The sequence below is a fragment of the Rhincodon typus genome, chromosome 21, assembly GCF_021869965.1.
Source record: "Rhincodon typus isolate 14 chromosome 21, sRhiTyp1.1, whole genome shotgun sequence".
Taxonomy (NCBI): Eukaryota; Metazoa; Chordata; class Chondrichthyes; order Orectolobiformes; family Rhincodontidae; genus Rhincodon; species Rhincodon typus.
In genome coordinates this window covers 33,118,473-33,135,984 of record NC_063352.1, presented here as the reverse complement: position 1 = coordinate 33,135,984, position 17,512 = coordinate 33,118,473, and the positions used below count along the sequence as shown (strand labels likewise).

The window sequence follows — 17,512 nt, the reverse complement described above, 5'->3', positions numbered from 1 at the left end:
GCACTACATCGCACCTAATTGACAGTATGTTCCAAAGTTCATTACTGCCAGTTCAATCATTTTGAAGTTGTATCTTTCAGCAGAAGATAAGGTGACCATGTAGTTTTAAAAGCTGCTTCTCCCGCAAAATAGACTGAATGCGATTTTCTCATGATAGAGTCAAACAAGGGACTGACTCACAAACAAACAAATTATTTAAATGAACATGTGAGTAACTCTGCAGAAAGCATCTGGCGCTTTACAAGAAAGCCTCAATGATAAGATATAAAAGGTAAGAGGCTTTGAATGCAGAAAAACAGCAGCAAAATTTCTGTACTGAGACTCAAACCCACCATCTCAGAAACTAAGATAACAAGGTGTAGAGCTGGATGAACACAGCAGGCCAAGCAGCATCAGAGGAGCAGGAAGGCTGACGTTTTGGGCCTAGACCCTTCTTCAGAAATGACCCTTCTTTTCTGAAGAAGGGTCTAGGCCCGAAACGTCAGCTTTCCTGCTCCTCTGATGCTGCTTGGCCTGCTGTGTTCATCCAGCTCTACACCTTGTTATCTCAGATTCTCCAGCATCTGCAGTTCCTACTATCTCATCTCAGAAACTATATTGCTTTCACTCGGCTTGTCTGTATAGGAGAGAGATACCAGTTTTCAGTTTTAATGGACGAATCATTTACTGGAACCCCATGGATGAAAAATTGACTGGTTCATAAAGTGTAGGAAATCAACTCTGTCAGATTGCACATAGTGAAAATGAAAGTGTGTGCACTATTTTTAATATAAATTATCAAAATGAAAGACAGGATCAGTTGATTGATGTAAACAGTACTAATTGCACGTAAGTAATTATTCTATTGTTGCAAAATTACTGTATCAATATTAGCGCTACGTCATGAGAAGTACAATGACAGTGATAGTATACAGTTAATATGAGACCATTTTAAGTAGAAGTTTAGATTTACAATTATTGTGGTTACTTCCTAAGCCTCCATACCTTTCCATATTAGAACAACTGCATTTTGGCTATATGGTAAATCTTTAACACATAAAGGTTATTTAATTAGCAAAATTTAAATCTAAAAAAATAAATATTTCAAATGTGTAAAGTCCCTTGCTGAACTAATCAATTTTTTCCTTAAGATCCCTATGTGTTTAACCAATGGATCTACAGCCATAGTCACATAAGGGGCTACGTAAACATCTTGGGTTTTTTTTTTGCTTTTCTTTTGACAATATGGATGTTTGGGAGGAGTGCAAATCTGTTATCTTTGAAGCCAATTAAAACATAGCCCATTAAATTTATTGTCTAGGTCAACTACTCAGAAATGAGGGGACTCTGGCTCCTATTGAACTGTACTCACGCAGCAGTAAAAACATTAAGCATGAGTGTTAGCGGAAGATGATCAAGGGAGACAATTAAGGGGGAAATGCACACATGTCATTTAATATGTTTTTACTTTAGTGAATTTCATGTTTTCTCTTTAATGAACTTACATTAGAATAACAGCAAACAAGTTGTAAATAAATTTTAGTCAAAAACCCTTACCTTTTTCATCTCACTTTTAAGGTCTTCCTGTAAGGTGCCTAATGCTTCTTGAAGAGTTGTTAAAGCAAGACTTAGGCGTTCTTGTAACTCATCCATTTTGTCTCCAAGTTGGGTGCCTTGTTTTATTCTGTTACAAGAAAGTTGTATTAAGTCAATTTTGCATAAGGAAGGTAATGCTGCTGAACAGTTACCACGTCCTTTGCAAAATGGTTAATTTCTTATTTGAAAATCACCAACAACAAATTGACTACAAACTAATACTTAGTTAATGCATTATCAAATATTAATGATACTGAATATTAACTGATCAGCTGCTAATAACAACTCTGGGCTGAGCAATTTCTATTTGAAAAGAATTTCAGACTTTCTTACTTGGCTCTAAATCATACAATCGATTACACCAAAACAAATAAAGATGCGTGCAAAAGCCGATCAATGAAAAAGAAGGCTCATTGACACAAAATGTTAACGTTGTTGCTATTTCTAATGCCTCTGGACCTAGAGTACTTTGGCTATCTTCCGCTTTTATTATGGATGAACAAGAACTTTTGAGAAAGTTAGTAATGTTTATTGAAGCCAGGAACACATGTTCCGTAGAACTTGTTCTTGCCAACTGACCATCCACTTTTGCTTTGTTTAGCAAAAGTCAATTTTATATTCCTGGAACGCTGTACCTTTCAAAGTCATGAAAACTAATATAAGGAGCATCATCTGCTCTATCAAAGGCTGCCTGCCCAAAATGTGGGAGGTGCTATAAAATTATACGTGGTCCAGGTAGAGAAAGAATTGCTTACGCATGCAGCTATCAGCTTGGAAGCATTTCAGAGTTTAGTGGACTCCTACTGAAAGCCATAATGGCAGCTGTGTTTGGGTACAGGCAAGACTTAAGGAGATAACCTTCATTATCCAAAAGCTAGTCTGTATGATGATTGGTAGAAAAAGGCAAGAGAGGACCGATGCAGAATGAATGAAACTCGATTGCTGTCAGGAAGTAAGACAGGGACATCCATCTCTGCGCTGCCTGTAGTCACAAACTAACTGACTATTAAAGGATTAGAATCTATCATGTTCAGAAATATACCATGGTGGTGATGGGAAGTGCAAAAGCAACAAGCATGGGTGCTATCAGTAGCACCTTCAGTGCTGGAAAAAAAAGTGTAGACATTCTTCCTGATAAAGCCTCGTGATACAAGTCAGAAATTTCAGTTCTGAAGAAGTTATGTCGGACACTCGTGTTAATTTTGTTTCTCTCTCCTCAGATGGTGCCAGACCTGCTTTGTTTCTCTAGTACTCTCTTGCTTCTATTTTGGGGTTATGTGATTTAATTAAATCCTTAAGCCCTTCCAGCTCCCCCAAAGTTTCTGCTCCAACATCAAATGAGCCTACAGGAATTGGAATCTCTGTAAAATATCAATTTTAATCTATGTAAATCAATAAAAGCCAGAAGTAAAATATTAGATGTCGCTAATTAAAAGCTGACGTAAGTGTCAATCATCATTTTATTACAACTGCAAATCAACTTCAATCCTTTGGCAAAATGCAGAGGTTACTGGAGTAATAACTCCAGGGATGAGGTGCTGCAGTTACGTGGAGACACTAGAGCAGTTGGGTTTCTTGCCCTCCGATCAGGGAGTGTTAAAAGACAACTTAATAAAGACAAGCAAAAATAAGAAGGGTTTTGGTATTGCAGACAGAGAAAAATTGTTTCTTTTGGCAGAAAGGTTAGGAAGTAGAGGACACAGATAAAAGTGCTTCATGAAAGAATATTGAAAGCAGGTTCAATCATAATTTTTGAGGCAGCTTGGAGCTATACTTAAAGAGGGGAAAAAAGTGCTGGGCTATGGAGAGGGCAGGAAAATAGCAACAAGCTACACAAGAATGACACAAGAATAATCATTAAAGAGGTGAGGATAAAATTGGCTCCAAAGAAAATGCGGCATGCAAAGTACATAAACAATAAGTTCTTCAGAACACTACCTGAAAGCACGTTCAGCCCACAACAGTGCAATCTCTACCATGGTTAGGGCAAGAAGGCAGGTCCCAAGTCTATCCAGGCTGGAATGGGAATCAAACCCCATACTCTTAGTACCAGATAAACCCACAGAAGCCGTCCAGTCAAATGCCTCCTCCATGAACATAGAACATGGAACATAGAACAGTACAGCACAGTACAGGCCCTTCAGCCCATGATGTTGTGCCAATCTATTATCCTACTCTAAGATCAAACTACCCTGCATACCCTACATTTTACGATCATCCATGTGCCTATCCAAGAGTCACTTAAATGTCCCTAATGTAACTGACCAATGTATGAGTCCAAGGTCCTGTGGCAATATGCACTTTTGCATACTTGTTGCAATCTGGAGCTATGGAATCTGATAACTAATGCTCCAATTTTATTTCTATCGCATTGCTGACAAGAAATTTTCCCAGCTCTGCAACTAGTCCCTGCAACTATGTATGTTGGAAGGATTTGCAGATTGATCCTCAACCTGTTTGGCTGCATTATGAATACACCTTCCTTATCCAACAGGTCATGAAGTGGGACTTTAGAATTTAGAAGAATGAGAGACAACCTTATCGAAACATCAAGATTCTTTGGGAATTAGTCAGGGTAGATGCAAAAAGCTGTTTCCTCTTCTGCAAGACTCTAGGACCACAGGACATAACATCAGAACAATGGGTTGCACATTTAAGACAAAGATGAGGAGGAATTTCTTCTCTCAGAGGGCAGTGAATCTATGGAATTGTTTATTCCAGAGAGCTGTTGAGGCTGGTTCATTAAACCTACTCAAGGCTGAGATAGGCAGCTTTTTAATCAGTAAGGCAATCGAGGGTTTCAGGAACAAACCAGGGAAGTGGATTTGAGGATTAGCAGATCAGCCACGATCTCATTGAATGGTGGAGCAGTCTTGATGGGCTGAATGGCCTTCTCTTGCTCCTTTGTCTTACGGATTTTACGATTGTATCATTATTAAAATAAAACTAAGAACTGCAGATGCTGGAGATCTGAAACAAAACAAATCATTTTGGGTCCAATAACACCTCTTCTCCACAGCTGCAGCCAGACCTGTGGAGTTTCTCCATCAATTTCTGTTTTTGCAACTTATGGTAACCCTTTCAGATGGACAGCATATCACAATAGGCTGAATGGCTTCCTTCTCTGGTGGATGTTTCTATATTCTGATATAAAAAAATTGTAAGTTACTGTGACGATAGCAAAAATGTCTCAACCTGCAGCTTACTCTAAAATGAGTTATTATTATGACCACATATATGTACTTTGGCCCATGCTTTATTGATGGATTATATTTGCAGAAATTTAAGGAAAGATGGAATATGGAAAAAAAAACGTTTCTAACCGTTCCAGGATTTCGGATTTTATGACTTTTTCTATCCAATTCATATCATCAGTAAATGTGGCTGTTAACTTCTTAATATTGTCATCCAGCTTCATGTAGAGTTCTGGCAGTCTGAATCTCGACTGCAAAATAAAGTTTTTAAACTTCATAGTTAGATTTTTATATATACAAATAAATCTAATGTAAAAACCATGAGTTTTAGAATTAAAAAACATAATTAAAGTACTAGAGAGCTAAGAAACTACATTCACATTGCACCTTTTTGTAGAAAAATCTCAGAACAAGTTTCAACAGTGGAATGCATAGCAAAAAGCAAGATATTAAGAGCAGTCAGCCATGGCTTCAAAGAGTTTGGTTATAAGGAGGAACTGGCAGGATTAAAGGAAGGTGGAAGGATTTAGGGAATTCCAGGACTTCCAGGGAGGTGAAAGCACTGCTACTAATTGTGAAGTAAAAGAAGATTTCACAAAAACTGCATGCAAGTTCAACCATATTGTGGCCATTGCTACCCAGGAGTGTCTTTACTCTGAGGTGGTTAATTAATCCTGTCACACTGCACAATACCAAGTTTAATATAACCTGTCTTAATGACAGCTTTGAACCTACAACCTTGAGGTGACAAGGAATCATCAAAAGCACTTTTCCAATTCCATTTCTTCATGCCAAGCTGCAAGGGTGGCCCATCTTATCCTGCTTTCTCCAGGCGGTTAGGCAAGGAAATGATAAATGGAGATAAAATGATCCAAAACCAAAATAAGCTACTACTTCTTGAAGACTGAATCTTGTAACATTTTGATTTGTTCATCATTCAGTCCAGGTTAACAGTAATATATGTCCCCTGTTTGTGTAAATCCACCAAAAAAATAAGCAAAATGATAGTGAATGACAATATAATGTCTACCTGCTTGTCCTCAAGTGCTTTTATTTCTTCCATATGCACTTTTTGAAGAGAAGACCAATAGTTCTCATTTTCTGCCCTGAGGATCTTCTCACTGTCATTTCTTACAGTCTCAAATTTACAAAGATTCTTCAGAAATAAAAAAAAGCACCCTTTCCTTTAAGAACAAACATACTGAATAAACAAAGAAATGTTACAAATTTAAATATTGAGTTATTAACACATATGGAAAATTATACTACTGCATGCAACACAATGCATTTTTGAAGTACAGTATTCTCCTAGGTTTTTTTTTACTAGAGCTGGCAAACACTTGCATCAAAATCTTAACTACAATATTTATTGCTTGCTTATCCTTACGTTAGGTGCAAATAAACTACAGACTCTTTCAGGAAACCATAATTTATCACCGTGTAAATTTGTGGTGATTTGTCAGTATAACAAATAAACACCCACAGATACATTTTGACTGTTCTAAATTATTCTGTGACGATTGGTCAGTCTACAAGTGCAGAATTCAATCATATTGTTTTGTGACTTGGTATTGGCTTGCACTTGCTTTAATTGCTCCTGACAGTAATGAAAATATTTGTTTTATTCAATTTTGGAGGAAAAAGCCAGTATTTCGTGCCCATGGATAGCTACATTGAAAAGACAATGGTGAGCCTTCTTCACAAACAGCATGGAAATGATGGTCTGTGTCCCATTCTCTGTTGTAAATGTTTCTGTGTTACATCTTTAGCCCATAACATTCAGCTATGGTTTGACATGACTTGCTAGGTCGCATCAGAAGGTAAATTAGAAATGACCATACTGATGTGGGATTAGAGTGGCAGATGAGATTGGATGGAAAAAGTAGGTTTCCTTCCCCAAAAAGGCATTAGACTTGCATAGAAAAACACAAGTGGTTCACTAAGATAGTAGGAACTGCTGATGCTGGAGAATCTGAGATAACAAGGTGTAGAGCTGGATGAATACAGCAGGCCAAGCAGCATCAGAGGAGCAGGAAGGCTGACGTTTCGGGCCTAGACCCTTCTTCAGGAATGGGGGAGGGGAAGGGGATTCTGAAATATATAGGGAGAAAGGGGGAGGCGGATAGAAGATGGATAAAGGAGAAGATAGGTGGAGAGGAGACAGACAGGTCAAAGAAGCAGGGATGGAGCAACTAAAGGGGAGTGCAGGTGGGGAGTTAGGGAGGGGATAGGTCAGTCCAGGGAGGACAGACAGGTCAAGGGGGTGGGATGAGGTTAGTAGGTAGGAGATAGGGGGTGCGGCTTGAGGTGGGAGGAGAGGATAGGTGAGAGGACAGGTTAGGGAGGCGGGTATGAGCTGGGCTGGTTTTGGGATGCGGTCAGGGGAGGGGAGATTTTGAAGCTTGTGAAGTCCGCATTGATACAATTGGCCTGCAGTGTTCTCAAGCAAAATATGAGGTGCTGTTCCTGCAACCTTCGGGTGGCATCGTTGTGGCACTCCAGGAGGCCCAGGATGGACATGTTCAAGGAGTGGGAGGGGGAGTTGAAATGATTCGTGATTGGGAGGTGCAATTGTTTGTTGCGAACCGATCATAGGTGTTCTACAAAGCGGTCTCCAAGCCTCCGTTCGGTTTCCCCGATGTAGAGGAGGCCACATCGGGGACAGCAGATACAATATACCACATTAGTAGATGTGCAGGCGAACATCTGCTTGATGTGGAAGGTCTTCTTAGGACCTGGGATGGGGGTGAGGGGGGAGGTGTAGGGGCAAGTGTAGCACTTCCTGCAGTTGCAGGGAAAAGTGCCAGGGGGTGGTGTGGAGCGGACAAGGGAGTCACGGAGAGAGTGGTCCCTCCGGAAAGCAGATGAGGGTGGTGAGGGAAAAATGTCTTTGGTGGTGGGGTCGGATTGCAGATGGCGGAAGTGTCAGAGGATGATGTGTTGGATCCGGAGGTTAGAGGGGTGGTACGCGAGGACAAGGGGGATTCTGTTTTGGTTGTTATTGTGGGGAGGGGGTGTGAGGGATGAGTTGCGGGAAATGCGAGAGACATGGTCGAGGGCGTTTTCGACCACTGTGGAGGGAAAGTTGCGGTCCTTGAAAAACAAGGACATCTGGGATGTCCGGGAGTGGAATGCCTCATCTCAGGAGCAGATGCGGCGGAGGTGAAGGAATTGGAAATAGGGGATGGCCTTTTTGCAGGAAGGTGGGTGAGAGGAGGTGTACTCTAGGTAGCTGTGGGAGTCGGTAGGCTTGAAATGGATATCGGTTTCCAGGTGGAGCTTGAAATGGATATCGGTTTCCAGGTGGGAGTTCACTAAGAGCTTTGTAACCTTTATCTTATTTTCATTTCTAGAATTCAATTCTCAAACTGACATTCAAGTTCTCTGGATTATTAGTTCAGGCCTCTGAACCATCAATCCAGCCATACAACTAGTACATACACATCCATAGGTTAGGCTCATCATATGCCAATTAATTTGACACCAATACTAATGCACACAGAGGCCAGAGAAAGAACAAGGATGCTTGACCAAAAGGAGTAATGGTTCCAGTAAAAATCATTTCATTATATACCCCTTATTCATCTTGCTTCCACATACTGCAGCAGGCTGTCAACTCGTCATCAAAGGTTCATCCTCTATTGACATGATATCAGGCAACATGGAGGCACAGTTACATTCAGGGCTAGACAGGGACTCAAAACAGTTGTATTCCAAAACCATTAACACTTATAGAAATGTATGCATCAATATAAAGTGCAATGTAACCTATGCCAACAATGTGTAAACAAAAGGTTATCTTTTTATTCACCCCTACCAACTCTCAGTAGTCCCAGATTCCACAGGTGGGGTGAAGGAAGCCTGCTCAGCATTGGAACCTCTTGGCCTGGAGATTTGGTCAAATGATCCCAGGAGCATGCTTGTCTGGACAGCTCCAGTGTGCTGAGGCAATACAAGGCAGTGTGAGGGGTCTGATTGGTTTCAGGAGCAAAGTGTCCAGGACACATACCCCCTTCCTGATGTGGCACAATATCTACAACTCAGACTCCAATACTTCAACACAAGTTTGAAATTCCTCAAGCTGCAAACACTTACTACTCCACAGCTCCCTATCACCCATCCAGCTATCACAATCATGTTTATTTGATTTATTAATCAATTATTCCTGTATCAGAGTAAGGAAACCAATCAGACCCCTCACACTGCCTTGTATTGCCTCAGCACACTGGAGCTGTCCAGACAAGCATGCTCCTGGGATCATTTGACCAAATCTCCAGGCCAAGAGGTTCCAATGCTGAGCAGGCTTCCTTCACCCCACCTGTGGAATCTGGGACTACTGAGAGTTGGTAGGGGTGAATAAAAAGATAACCTTTTGTTTACACATTGTTGGCATAGGTTACATTGCACTTTATATTGATGCATACATTTCTATAAGTGTTAATGGTTTTGGAATACAACTGTTTTGAGTCCCTGTCTAGCCCTGAATGTAACTGTGCCTCCATGTTGCCTGATATCATGTCAATAGAGGATGAACCTTTGATGACGAGTTGACAGCCTGCTGCAGTATGTGGAAGCAAGATGAATAAGGGGTATATAATGAAATGATTTTTACTGGAACCATTACTCCTTTTGGTCAAGCATCCTTGTTCTTTCTCTGGCCTCTGTGTGCATTAGTATTGGTGTCAAATTAAGAAAGTGACAGCTATTTCTTCTTTCAGAGGTTAGTAAATCTGTGGAATTCTTTAACACTGTGAGCTATTGAGGCTGGGTCATTAAGTATATTCAAATCTGAAATGGATAAACTTTTAATCAGAAAGGGAATCAAGGAAAGTGGAGTTGAGAATGATTAAATCAGCCATGATTTCACTGAATGGCAGGGCTGAATGACCCACTTCTGCTCCTATATCTTATGGTGTTAAACATACATGGGCACACTCACTACCTGCAAGTTCTCTTGTTAGACACACTAACTTGGAAATGTTACACTTTTCCTTCAGTGACATTAGTTCAAAAGACTAACACTTTGTTCCAACCAACACTGTGGCTGTCAGTATACCCCAAGGACTGCATAAAATGGCAGCTCACTACAGTCTTCTCTAGAGCAATTGGGAGTGGATAATAAATACTGGCCTAGCCAGTGGACCCAGCATCCCTTGAACAAGTTTTTAAAAATGGATTTTGAACCATCTGAGATCTTCTCATGTGGCCTGTATCTGTTCCATGAGCTCTTCAAGTTCCTTGTTCTGCACCTCTGTTTGTTTTAAGTCTGATCTGCTTTTCTTTTTCATTCAACTGTGACTTTATTTTCTCAAGTTCAATTTTCACCACAGTTTTGATGCAATAGAAGACCCACTGCTATCATATCCATGTTGCCATATGTTGTAACAACTATTGCCAGCATATTGTGGTTTGTTGTGAATGATTGAATGCATCTCTTTGATCTAACTATCAGAGATCTTCAGAATCAGGTAAAAAGTAAGCTGTCTATTCCATTGCTGTGTACAGATTTCTTGAATGCTTCTACATTTCTCCACTAACAATCTCAGACTGACTCTGGAGGCCAATGTGACATCAAGGTGCATGGTGTGAATAACTATCTTCCAGATGTTAACTCTTTCAGACCAATTTACAACAATCTCCACTCTCATTTCACCTCCTTTCCTTTGCATCTTTATTCTCATTTTTCTCCTGTTTGCCTTGGAGTGGCAGTTGTTTTTCTTCTGCCACCCAAACGTCCTGTACACATTTCCTTTCCCTTTACTCATCCCATCACCATTCCCTTTGGCCTTGTACTTGTTTATAGAATCACTACAGTGTAGAAATAGGCCATTCAATCCATAGAGTCTGTGCCAAACCTCTGAAGAGCACTCCATCCCAACCCTATAACATTGTATTTCCCATGGCTAACCCACCCAACTTGCACATCTCTGGCCTGACAGGGAAAACCAGAGTACCTGGTGGAAATCCACAAAGACATCGAAAGAACATGCAAACTCCACACGGTCACCAAGACTGGAACCAAACCGGGTCCCTGGTCCTGTGAGGCAGCAGTGCTAACCACTGAGCCATCGTGTTTACCATTTAATCTTTTTGACCCCATCAAGACCTCTCTTTTTGATCCTTTCTTCACCGGTTCCCAATTCACTTGGTTTAAAACAATGATATAATAGATCATAGATCATAGAATCCCTACAGTGTGAAAACAGGCCCTTCAGCCCAACAAGTCCACACCGAACCTCAAAGCATCCCACCCAGACCCACCTAATCTACACATCTCTGAACACTATGGGCAATTTAGCATGGCCTATCCACCTACCCTACACACCTTTGTCTGTGGGAAGAAACTGGAGCACCCGGAGGAAACCCATGCAGACACGGGGAGAATGTGCAAACTCCACACAGACAGTCGCCCGAGTTTGGAATCGAACCCGATCCCTGGTGCTGTGAGGCAGCAGTGCTAACCACTGAGCCACCGTGTCGCCCAATCTCCAAGTTCTGATGAAATGTCATTGATCTAAAAAGGTTAAATCTGTTTCTCTTGCCATTGATACTGCCTGACCTGCTAAAGTATTTCCAGTAGTTTTAGTTCTTATTATAGCAAAATACTACTTTGAATGGACAGCAATTTTAATCAGTTATATGGTTTGTATGGGTTATAAAGTGAAATCTTGTGGTTCATAATTTCAAAATGAAACCAAGTGACTGCTACATTAGTGGCATCATGTGCAAACAGAGGAGTATACATTCCTAGTTGTCTGGATGTAAATTATTTTGTTCTTTAATTTCTCAGATGCAGCGTGTCATTCACAGATCAGGAACGGGCCATGTTTCATCTCTGCTATTTACTGAGCTAACTAGCCTTAAATAAGATGCAAGTATGCATTATACATAGCTGAGATCCTAGCTAGCTGTAATCAAAGAAAAAGCTTTAGCAGCACTCAGGCTTTAAGAATGTATTTGGACTCACTGTCACCTTGTGAGCAACTATAGGGGCGGACATTAAATGCAGCCTTGTTACCATCACCAACAGCTAAAAGACACATTTTTGAGAAACTCAAATAAAAAATAAAAATGTTTTAATAATGGAAATAGTTTTAATGTTCCACCATTTCTTCTTAAAGGCTCACCTTCTCAAGATCAAAAAATCTCTTTTGTATTTCTTCCCGAAGTTGCATTTCCCTATGCAATAGTCTGGTGCTGAGCTCCTCCACAACTTGATGTATTTTTCCCTGCAATAAAGTTCTAAATCCTTAATGAAACAATAACAAAGTAAGCACTTGCATTATTTCATGCTTTAAACCAATACTGCTACCTAAATATCAAGATACTGATGTCGAGTATACCTGGATTGTGGATGTCTAGACAAGGACTATCCCTGATCCTTAAGTAAGGCATTTCAACTCCTATAAATTACAATACTTCTTTGTTCACATCCAAACAGTACATTCTCAAATACAGCTCTCTTCACATGCTAATTCTACACCAATCTTTCCTCTCTTACTGATGTCAGACTCGTATGTTCTGTTATATCATGATTTACATGAATCTCATTATACCACATCAATTTCTAAGTTTCTCCCTACTTGATCTACTTCTCTCTAGTAGTTTAAACTTTACTTATTCACATAGTCTTTATAATCATTAATGACACTGATAGCAGAATTATTAATATTATCACCGCATACCCTCTCAAAAGTCCAAATCTCAAATTGAAACAATTTGAAACTAAGTAAATGGCCCAATCTTGTTTGCTTAAGTTCAACACTTGAATGACGGTGCTGTAATGTATCTGGAATAGTTCTACCACACTGTACACTCTCTGACATAATATAACAATAGATGTCTGTTACGATTCCAACTGATATTATTCCTGAACAAGTCAGATCCAAGACTGAAATCTGCTTTGATGGATCTTATTTTGTTCTTTTTGTAAAATGGTTTTCAGGTGGTTTCTTACACAGAAACACAAGTATAAACTATTGCAGTTTTGGTTTTAAAAACAAAAGAAAAAGTTCATTAAACAAAACAAAGCATCAATAAAAATGAACCAAGTTATTTACAAAATTTAAAGATTTTGAAACACACAATAAAATACAAACTAGTTATCCCAGCATCAACATGTTAGAATAGCCATGTACCCGAAATTATTTCTTTTTCTATTACTTTTTTAGATTTGTTTGACTATTGCTTTCAATTCCCAGTCTTGAGAGACTGATAGTCTCTTCTTTGGGTATGAACACAAATGACTTTAGACTTTCTCAGCTTCAAAAACACTTTAATCTGGAACCTTCAAACTCAAGAAGCACTTAGACTGTGATAGCTCATTCCCTAACTTTTCTACCTGGCTCCTTTCAGCTCAGTTGGGGCTGGCCAACTGATTTGCAATACAGAGTGATGCCAGCAGCACCGGTTCAATGGCTGAGGTCATCATGAAGATCCCACCTTCACCCAAGATGTTATGACCTTCAGCTTAATCACCACCAGGCACTTCTCTCTAATGAGACTCCAATCCTATGGTCCTCTGCAAAGATGGTGACTTTACCTTGACTGTCTTAAACAAATTTCAACCTCTACTTTCTAAAAAAAATAAACTGCACACATACACTTTAAAAGTCTAACATTCAATTCTAACTCTTTTGTGAATCCACACACTGGAAAATTAGTCAAAAAATCCCAAAGTAAGGCAAACTGTGTACCAATTGATGGTTTCAACTATTCCACCACAGCAATAGCCAGCAACATAAGGAATACAGAAAATTTTCCACAACTCTCATAAAATGACATTTTCCATTAATAATAAACTGTCATGTAACAGACAAGACTAAGTGGGTACTTCATACTTACATTTGAAAGCTTAAAGTATATACCTAGGCAGTTATTACTAATGCACCTACAGAAATATGATTGCATTTCACCTTCTAGCAATCATTAATTATCAAGTTTATTCCAAAGGTGCAACTAATGACACAAAAACACCATTGATACTTAGTAGCTGAGTCATCCTAACAAGTAATAACCTGAACTTTGACATTATTCTTTGCTTTTTGTTAAAAAGTGAATATTGCCAATCTTTTCTTCTGTAGACTCTGAGTCACACACCTGACATATTAGAGAGGAAAAGGAGACAGTTTTCTATCTATAGCTCCTTCAACATTACACAGAAACAACACTTTATGGACGTGTGTGCTTAATAGTAGTTAATGGATAATTTCCTTCCTTATGAAGAATCATTTTCCATTCAGCAAGACTTAACAGAATCATTGTTGCAGTCAAGTACAGAGTCAGGGATAAGACTTGAATCCTAACATTCTTTGATAAAAACCAGTTTTTCAACAAACTGCACTACCCCATGATATGAAGTGTATTGCATGAACACAGAAAATCGATTAAAATTTCAGCAATGATATTGTGACATTGCTTTAAATAGTTTGAAAGGCCACTCATTTCACTTCATTAACTGTTTAAAAAAAAGCAAAAACATTTAAAGGAAACCAACCTAAAGAAACAACTGTAAATAATCATGAAAATAACTTTCAACATAAATCAAATTACCAGGGGGTAAAGATTTTCTGGGGAATGGTTTCTGTCTATTTCTTTTTGCAGATTATCTTCCATCTTGTGGTCTTGCTGTGCTATTACAGCCATCAATTCACGCAGCCTTTAACAATAAAAAAGAGTTTCCCTTCAAGTAAAATTGCCTATCATTTTCCAAATATGGCCTCAATAATATGCATCAAATTGCAATAATCTCTTAACTTATGGTGAAAGGATCTTAAAAATAAGCACTCTGAAATTTGGGGAGAAATGACAAATTGGCAAATTACATTTTACTGGATAACTTCAGCCTAAAATATTTGTTCATTACAAATATCAACCAATCCCCTTTCTCCTTAACTATATTCAATTATCAAATATCGTTGTTTTTTCTTATTCGCTCATGGGATCTGGACATCGCTGGCTGCGCTGACATTTATTGCCCATTCCTAGTTGCCCTTGAGAAGGTGGTGGTGAGCTGCTGCCTTGAACCACTGCAGCCCACACGCTATAGGTGGGTCCACAATGACTGTAAATTATGCCCACAATACATGTGCCACTGTGCATGTCTAGCCAAGATGAAATGGTGTCAAGTTTTCATGCAAACTAATTAATGTGAGTTCAAGTGTAAAATCACCCGATACAGCACAATCAACCAGCATTTTTAAGTATATTCAATTTGTAACAAGAAGTATCAATTAATTAACAAGAACCAAAGGTACCGAAATGCTTTAGTAGAATAATAAAAACCCCTTCAGATCGAGGATGAAAATTTTGACATGTGCAACATTTAGCTCTATCCTGCAAACTTTTAAGATAACATATTAATTGTTCTGCACTATCTGAAGCAGTACAAATATTGTCCTCTCAGTCTTGTTGGGGAAATAAAGACACATTTGTCAAAGCCCTTACTTTGTACACTTCAGGACATTTTGCAAGAATACAAATTCAAAGGGAAAACTAATATTTGTTCTGTAGGAGAGGAGAGTGCTGATTGATTGGCAAATGGACTCTTATAGGCATTGCTATGGAGTTTGCAACTATTAATGCTGATTGACAGCTAATCGCCAGTTTTGTTTAAATTTTAAACCAAACAGGTTAACTCTGATTTGTCAGGGCCATTGCCCTGAGAAATGAACCAGTAAATGGCTGCCACAAGTTCTGTTTAGTTGTTACAGTGACAGTGAATACAGATGTTCTTTCTATCTGCAAAGAACAGGGACCTGTATCTTAATATATGTAGCTTGCAGTACATGCAAATATGCTACACTCTAAGCTCAACTGACAATTCTCAATTGGTTATCTGTGTAACTCAGCACACAATGAGGATGTTTTCTCATGATGGGAAAACCAGAAAATTAGTTAACCTTCGAGTTTTTCTTTTCCCCAAACAGCCAGCCAAGGTCAAGGCACAATGCAAAGAATCCCATTTGAACAAACATTTTAGGTAGAAATTCATTTTGATCTCAAATGGGGTCAAATTTTATTGGTAAGGGTTAGTTCAGTTAGGGGGTCAAACTTACAAGATTGTGGATTCTTTGGTATAAATCATTTACTCCCTACACTATTTGACTTGAGATGGTATCCAAGTGACATCCAGGTGGGTACTCAGGGCCAGTTTTTTTTAATATTGTCTCTTATTCTTTAAGTTTCTCAGCAACTTGCCAAGACTAGCTGGGCAGTTGACCTGGGACCAGCTTTCAGACGAGGTACCTTGTTGGAAAGTAGCACAGAGATTTGGATATGATTGCCTTCCACATATTCTTTTTCTTCCTGTGAGAGAATGCCGAAATCTAAATATCACCAGTAGATTTAAGATTAAGTCCATACATTCACCAACTTCTGTCATGTTGTGCCTTTGTTGCCCAAAGGCACATAGCACCCTTTCAAAGTTAAGTAAAAGTGTGAACTCCTATATTTACTATTTTATTATGTTACCCATTTCTGATTAGGTATGGAAAATATCTTATGAAATATCTATATCAAATCTGATCAATCATTACCTTGACTTCAATTTGTGTCAAACCACAATTAAATTGATTTTGAATTTATCTGTGCACTTACATCCAATGATAAAATAGGATATTGATGCATATAACATTTATTTTCGTTAACTGCCCTACAAAGAACTTTGTGTACAACAGTTGATAAAACGGCAAGCAGCAAGGTGTAATCTTTCTCTAATTTGAAAAGCACTTTGACAAGTCGTGACCTGACAACATTAAACATTGACACTTATTTCAACAGGGGCTTTGGGAGTGACCTGCAGTGTGAAACCCAGGAGCAAAGTCAGCACATTGGATTCCCAGATTTCAACTTCATGGACTAAAGCATACTTCTCCTTCTAGGTCTCATATTTTTACTTTTCACATTGCATGGTGTAATCTGAAGTCCGCAATTTAAGAGCATAAGAAATAGGAGCAGGCTTATGTCAGATAGCTTTTTGAGCCTTGTCTGTGCTTAATGTTTTGGTGGGGGGGTCCAGGGGTTTGGGTTATGATGTTACATGGAAGGATGATTACCTTCTGAGTGTTAACCCAAGAGTAGGGATAATCAGGCCATTTTCAAGTTGGCAGACTGATTTTAACAAGCAACAGTTCTGGGCCTCAGCTATTTACAACCCATATAAATAACTTAGATGAAGAGATTGAGGGTCTTTGTTTGCTATCAGTTTAAAGTTAGATGGGAATGCAACCTGCAAGGAGGATACTGCCAAGAGATGTAAACAGATCAAGTGAGTAGGCAACAAAACAGCAGTTAGAGTTTAAATGTGTGGAGGTATAAGGTTCTTCACATTTGTATAAGATTATAAAAACAGACCTTTATTTTGTATATATGAAAATCAAAATGTTCACAGACTTTTGGCTGTATTCGTACAAGGAAGATAAAAGATAACACGCAATTAGGATGGCAAATGGCATGTCAGCCTTTATGGATGGTGATCAGAGAACAAAAATAAGAAATCCCTGCTACAGTTGCACTGTACTTTGGTGAGACAATTCCAGTGCACAGTTTGATCTTTGTAATTAAGAAAAGATATACTTCAAGATGATACATTGAATATTGACTAAATTGTTTCCTGGGATGAGGGGGTTGAGTTATGATGAGGGCCTAAGTTATTTTTTGTATTCATGGAATGTGGGCATTGCTAGCTAGCTTAACATTTGTCTGTCCCTAATTGCCCTCAAGAAAGTAGTGGTAAGCTGCTT

The 17,512-nt window shown here is 39.0% G+C and overlaps 1 protein-coding gene across 3 annotated transcripts in view; it reads right to left on the bottom strand.

Annotated features, from left to right (window-relative positions):
• Positions 1 to 17,512, bottom strand: part of LOC125485696 (coiled-coil domain-containing protein 154-like) — a 67,101-nt gene that overhangs the window by 24,950 nt on the left and 24,639 nt on the right. For 2 of the 3 annotated variants that reach the window (XM_048609787.1, XM_048609789.1), the window contains 5 exons: positions 14,322 to 14,427; positions 11,897 to 11,998; positions 5,800 to 5,925; positions 4,899 to 5,020; positions 1,537 to 1,663 (listed from right to left, as the gene is read on the bottom strand). In XM_048609787.1, coding sequence (XP_048465744.1) covers positions 1,537 to 1,663; positions 4,899 to 5,020; positions 5,800 to 5,925; positions 11,897 to 11,998; positions 14,322 to 14,427 — 583 coding nt within the window. The remainder of the gene's footprint in view (positions 1 to 1,536; positions 1,664 to 4,898; positions 5,021 to 5,799; positions 5,926 to 11,896; positions 11,999 to 14,321; positions 14,428 to 17,512) is intronic. The other variant, XM_048609788.1, reaches the window with a different exon arrangement.